Source organism: Trachymyrmex cornetzi, unplaced genomic scaffold, assembly GCF_001594075.2.
Source record: "Trachymyrmex cornetzi isolate Tcor2-1 unplaced genomic scaffold, Tcor1.1 scaffold1270, whole genome shotgun sequence".
Taxonomy (NCBI): domain Eukaryota; kingdom Metazoa; phylum Arthropoda; class Insecta; order Hymenoptera; family Formicidae; genus Trachymyrmex; species Trachymyrmex cornetzi.
In genome coordinates this window covers 150,658-156,671 of record NW_017295840.1, presented here as the reverse complement: position 1 = coordinate 156,671, position 6,014 = coordinate 150,658, and the positions used below count along the sequence as shown (strand labels likewise).

At 36.0% G+C, this 6,014-nt stretch overlaps 2 protein-coding genes across 2 annotated transcripts in view; both read right to left on the bottom strand.

Moving 5' to 3' along the window:
- Nucleotides 1-1,670, bottom strand: part of LOC108770498 (uncharacterized) — a 3,508-nt gene extending 1,838 nt beyond the window's left edge. Inside the window, exons 1-3 of the mRNA XM_018522129.1 lie at nt 1,561-1,670; nt 649-813; nt 392-549 (exon numbers count right to left, since the gene is read on the bottom strand). Of these exons, the coding sequence (XP_018377631.1) occupies nt 392-549; nt 649-813; nt 1,561-1,612 (375 nt within the window). The 5' untranslated portion in view covers nt 1,613-1,670. The remainder of the gene's footprint in view (nt 1-391; nt 550-648; nt 814-1,560) is intronic.
- A 2,830-nt stretch (nt 1,671-4,500) lies between these two features.
- The window catches only part of LOC108770497 (tRNA modification GTPase MnmE), a 3,488-nt gene continuing 1,974 nt past the window's right edge, over nt 4,501-6,014 (bottom strand). The window contains exon 4 of the mRNA XM_018522128.1: nt 4,501-4,642. Coding sequence (XP_018377630.1) covers nt 4,501-4,642 — 142 coding nt within the window. The remainder of the gene's footprint in view (nt 4,643-6,014) is intronic.

The following is a 6,014-nucleotide window of genomic DNA, read 5'->3' as shown; positions in this document are numbered from 1 at the left end:
GGAAGCCCCTCTCAGGGCCGCCGAGGCATTCCTCTTAACTCTCATTCCTTGAAATCCGTTCTAGGAAGCCCCTCTCAGGGCTTCCAGAGCGTCCTAGCCTTGCCCTCCAGTCGCTCAAGACAGAGCCCTGGCCGGCCTTCCGAGCGGAGAGCAAGAGCCCCCTACCGCTCATCCTACTCCAAACCAACTGTCGCTGTAAAAATTAAGATTTCTACGTGATTATTTTGTGATAGTCAACCTCCCTCCTTAACTCCGGTAACCGTGATTACCGCCCTTGCCGCTCGGGGCGAGAATCACGCCGAGCCGTCGTCGGACGAGCCCACGCCGCGTCCGAGGGGCATCCGCACACACGCGCCCCAGGACGTGACAAGCACGATGCGACAGAACTTACTGAGCTCAATGCAGTTGGACTTGAAGAGCATAATGCCATTTCACTTGTAGAGTATGATGATGCAACAAAACTCTCTGACCTCGACGCAACTGGACTCATAGAGCTCAATGTATCACAATCTGTAGCAACTTGTGTAAAATGTGTCTCAACATATGTTTCTATAAACATATTCAATATGTTATTATGTAGAACACACAGTATAATTCTTTAAAAGTGAATCAATGACTTTAGTGCCAAATATATGTAATAATAAATACCCAAATCATTCTTCACAATTGCCTGAGCCTCTTCTACAAATTCCATTGGAATTGCATTTGGTTTTAGTTTCCTACTATTCACAGGGCTATAAGTAGGCAATATCCTACGTAACCACAAAGTATCCTTATATTGTGAAGAATCAAAGTGTTTGGAACAAACACGAGCTATATAAATAAATTATAAATAATGTATTTTTTTAATTGTATATTTTATTTATCTATTATTTTCTATAAAAGGAACATTTCACCTGCACAGGATCTTAATGTGAAAATGTTTGCAGTTCAATAGTCCAGGGGATTGATTCTATATCTTGAAACGAGGTGAAAATTACAAAAGTGAGCGAATTAACTAGAATAATTACAATTTCATTGGTCAATATCTAGTAAATTTGCTCACTTTTGTAATTTCCACCTCGTTTTAAGATACAGAATCGACCATCTGTTCTATAACTCCTAATATAAGTTTTGTTATTGTTTATCATATATGATATAAAAGCTGCGTAACGGTGTCATAACAGTAACAAAATTTGCTTTAAGAGTTACAGAATAGCTGGAGTCAATTTCACCAATCAATTTCTATAAGCGTGTGATTTTGACTTCTAAAATATTCAATGACTTATGCGAAGCAAGCATGGGAGAATTAATTTTAACTTTAACATGTTATAAGAGATATTAACATGAAATAATTTAAACTTATTTTGTAAAGATATTAAAGATCGATGACCTAACAGAAGATCAAAACGTCTATATGTTTATTATGTTTTGTTATTAAAAGACATTGTTTTTAACGGATGATTTTACATTAAGATCCTGTGTGCAGGCTTTCATGCTTCTAATAGAATAATTAATTTGTTCAAAAAGTAGTTTTATTTCATATTTTATTAATCTGTAGGTATTAATACTAATACATACCGATTTTTGGGTTTACGTTTTCTTTACACAACACTTTCCATTTTTCTATCATTTCAGTTATATTTGGAAATAAAAAATACCTTATATCGATACCTTTGGTATTTCGTGAATTGTTTTTGCACTTTTTTATTGCACACGACGGCATTTTAACACGTTATGGGGAAAGCAACAAAGCGATAAGCTCCTGGAAAACTCTGAATATCAAGGTTAGAAAAATTTTAATTATTACTCTCCGATTTGTTGAAGTATCAAGCGCGTAATGACTTGTACACTGGAGACAAGTGATCAGCGACAAGCAATAGCTCCGAAACACAACATAACCTCCATGATAACCTCTACATCATCATCATACTTTCAATTATCGCGCTGTTATGCGCCAATGGTATTTTAAAGATGGCGGAATCTTGTCACGCTTCTCCTGCGCAAAACATAACGAAAATGCGTTCGAGGAATGAGCACACCTTGTTTCTTACACCATGGTTACTTCTTGTAATTACTGGAAAGGGAAGGGGCAATAGATGCGAACTAATGGGCAATCAAACCATCAATAGCATGATACAAGAATGGGTCAATACACAGTCTTTACAAGGCACGATACTATATTTCAGCCATGCAGCGCAACATCACGGAGGAAGTGGTGCGTTTTATATTTTTTTAAAAAAGAAACGTAAGTATCAAAAATAACTATGTATCGATTCTACAATACTTTTTATTAATATTGGATCTTGTCTTCCTGGTATAGATTTCACTTTCTATATCCAGTATCTTTGCATTAGTCTCTCTGACTATATAATAGAAGTTATATCTAGAGATGTCGCCAGATAGTATCCATGGTTTATCTGTTTCTATTTTTTGAAAGATATTCCAATCCGCAAATTCTTCAAATTGATTTGATGGTTTGAACATAAATATGTCGACCACATCATCGTACGGGATTGTCTTCTCAAAGTCGTAAGAATTTTGTATTTGAAATGCTTTGATCACCTTGCAATTAAACTGTGACTTAATGATTTTGAGCATATCAGGTGACTCAAAGCCATTAAACTGTATATAATCTGGGTTGAATAACAAGATAATATTGTTTAGCAGTAAATTGGTTACTTTATTTACAACCGCAACCTTTTTTACATTTAAAAGTGGAATATCCATCAGCATTCCTCTTGCGGCAATTGGGGTAATGCAATTTACAGATGTGGGATCAAAATGACATCCTATATAATCGGCGCCATTCTGTACGGCAGACAATATACTATCGCGACTGTTCAGCCCACATAGTTTTACAGCAATCTGTGGTGCTCTGTACATACTTATAAATGTTTTAATCCTTCTTTTAGATAAACATAGCCTGTGGTGAGTGTCAATATGGCAGCGATCCATATTAAAAATTGCCCGATCTGGTCAGTATAAGGTATTCCAGTACACTTTTCGCCGAGCAACAGCACCGTAATGGCTATCATTTGTGTTACAGTCTTGATTTTTGCTATGTTACTTACTGGTATATTCACTTTTTGTTTCTGATAAATATTTTCTAAGGCCGGAAACAAGCATCTCTCTGCATAATGTAGCAATTACAGGGAAGACATCAACCTTATCAAGGTGTACCAGCATAAGGAGGGCAGAAGCAACAAGCATTTTATCAGCAGTTGGATCTAAAACTGCACCAAAGCGTGATTGTGTACTCCAAAGTCTTGCTAAAAACCCATCAAAATAATCTGTAATGCTGGCAAATATGAATATTCCAGCTGCCACATAATGAGCGAAGTTATCCTGCAAATAAAATGACATTATGAGTATCGGTATCATGCAAATGCGTAGTAGTGTCAAGATATTTGGTATATTTTTTGTCATGCTTTTAAATAGTTGTTGAAATTAAATAGGCTTTGTATTTTAAGATCTAATAACGCTATTAGTTAGTAATTGCATCATTTTTGCTAAAATTGCAATATATATTGTGCAAAGTCGTAAATAATCGACTAATATTATCGCATATAGTATGCAATTTGATCAAAGAAAGGATGCGTATTTTAACATGATTAGTGCGTGTAATAAATGAATACAGTCTGATATTGAATTGAGTCATTTAGTATCAGTGTTTTTACAACTCGAACTCCTCTTCTCTTGCGTTTCTCAATCATTTCTCAAGAAACATGTTATAATGTTCTTTATTACTTGATGTTATGAAAGATATGATCTCAGAAACAGACTTAAGATATCCATCTCGTTTCATTTTGCCAATATGGTGCGCATAACGCAAATACAATATATATGTGTTCAATACGTCTAATTCACAGTAATCTCTGATTTCTTGAATCCTGCCTAGTACATCTGTTCAACCATGCTACCGCCGATCTCCATTTTTCCTGGTAAGCCCAGCATTGCACATACTTCGTTCATCTTAACTTTTGCTGAACTGCCAAAATTTGAAAATGCTTCCAGTAAGTCACAGTGCCAGTCTAGTAAATATCTATTGCTGTAGTTATTCCATTTATCACCTGATTTATAAAACCAATCTAGTTGTATGTTATATAGCATTGCTCGATATTTCAAAACAGGCATATCAAAAGTTTTACCGTTGAAGCTTACGAATCTTGGATGTATCTTTCTCAAATATTGAAACAATCCTGTGATAAAATCTTTTTCACTGGATTCTACATTTCCGCCTGATCTTAAGTCCTTTATTTTACAGTATTCAAAATCGTCTTGATATTCTATATCAGCTTCTAAAAAACTTATTGTAACTACTTTATGGAATGGTTGCCTTATAAATGAGTTTTTTCCTTGAGTGATGTCTAAGTGATACTCTTTAAGTTTTTGGGTTAAAAAATCTCTGCTGGTTTCTGAGTTATCAGTATCTACTTCATCCGATATCAAATTTGATGCTGAAATTAAATCGGACACCGTCTCAATATCAAAAACGAACAATGTTTTGTGTTTCAATGTTTATTTTCCTATGCAAAAGTTACTAAAAATGCGATCCAACACCTCTTCTACATTAACTTTTCCTGTTAATTTGCCAAGTGCATCTGCAGATGATCTTACGTCTTGGGCTGCAATTTCCAAGTGTTTTTCTAAAGAGAATGAGCTGAGGTATAAAACGCAATCATGCAAAGTGTTACGTCCAAACCCTTGGAAAATTTTTGATTGTTTGTGATCCTCTCGGAGAATGAAAGGAGCGGGAACGGTGAGGGTACTTGGAAGGACGGTCAGACTCTTTTCTCGCAGGTACCCGCACGGAGGCGAGTGCCGCAAGTCGAACGCATCCCTTTTGTGCTCGCTTCGGAATATGGGTCAATGTCCCGTAAGGACGCTTTAACACCTGTTCCCTACGAACGGTGCGGTCGTTGGTCCAAATTTTGAGTCAAGGAATCTAATCTTAACTCGGGACTGGACCACGTGCGATCTCTGAAAAGGCAAGGTTAACGACTACGAGGTCTCAGGGTTTTAAAATAAGAGAGTGAGAGAGATGAAAATTATTAACATAGTTTATTTAAATCAAACATTATTATCTAATTATTAATAGTAAAGAAAGCAATGCAAATATGAAAGATTACGCATAAAGAGAATTATTACAAACTAGAATTACCACAAAAATCATTATTACAAATTATACAAATCATTATAAAAATTAACTAAAGATGGTAAATACAAACAAAATATTAAAATGTTATTATAATCAAAATATGTTGCTAACCGAAATTATTATCATAAGCGAGGTTATTATTTTCATTCGAATCGTATTTCCATTCCAATCGTGGTTACAATTAAATTATAGACAATAAAAGATTTTAGTTCGCTAGACGCTATTAACATTATAGTTATACATGCCGCCAGAGAATGAATCTTAAGTGAGCAGTGCTGACTGAGTTTTTTATTACATTATAATTCGCGTATAGTAGCGGAGGACGGAGGAAAAAGATTGAAGAAGAATTCCATCGGTACTAGATATGGATAGGCGGAATTCGGGATGAATACAGGGATATCAACCTCTAAGCCAACCTCTAAACGGGCGATTGTTTCCCCTTCGTGGCATTATGTTGTGAATTACGTTATTACAGATTCGCGACTAAATAGAAGAATATGGAAGAAAAGACTTACTGTTGCAGTAGGCTTTGGTTTTCTAGTTAGTGTCCTGGACTTGGAGTAGCTCGCAAACAACTCGTACTTGATGTAATGGGGAAGATCTTCTGTTATGCACTGAACAAGCTCTTATCTTAGCGAAATGAACTGCGAGAGCATGACTGACTGTTTTAAAACCGAACACAGAGCAGGATCTAAAATGAAGAGAGCGAGTCTCGCAGTGTCACGGTTTATACAGAGTGTTTCAGAGGGTGGTTCTCTGGTGAGACATGTTGAGTGGGAAAAATCGAGGATTCGAGTTGGAGGGATTTTCTGCTTTTGTAGGAAATTTGTGTTTCATATTCTTACTGGTAACTACTTTCAAAATTTGCTCCGCC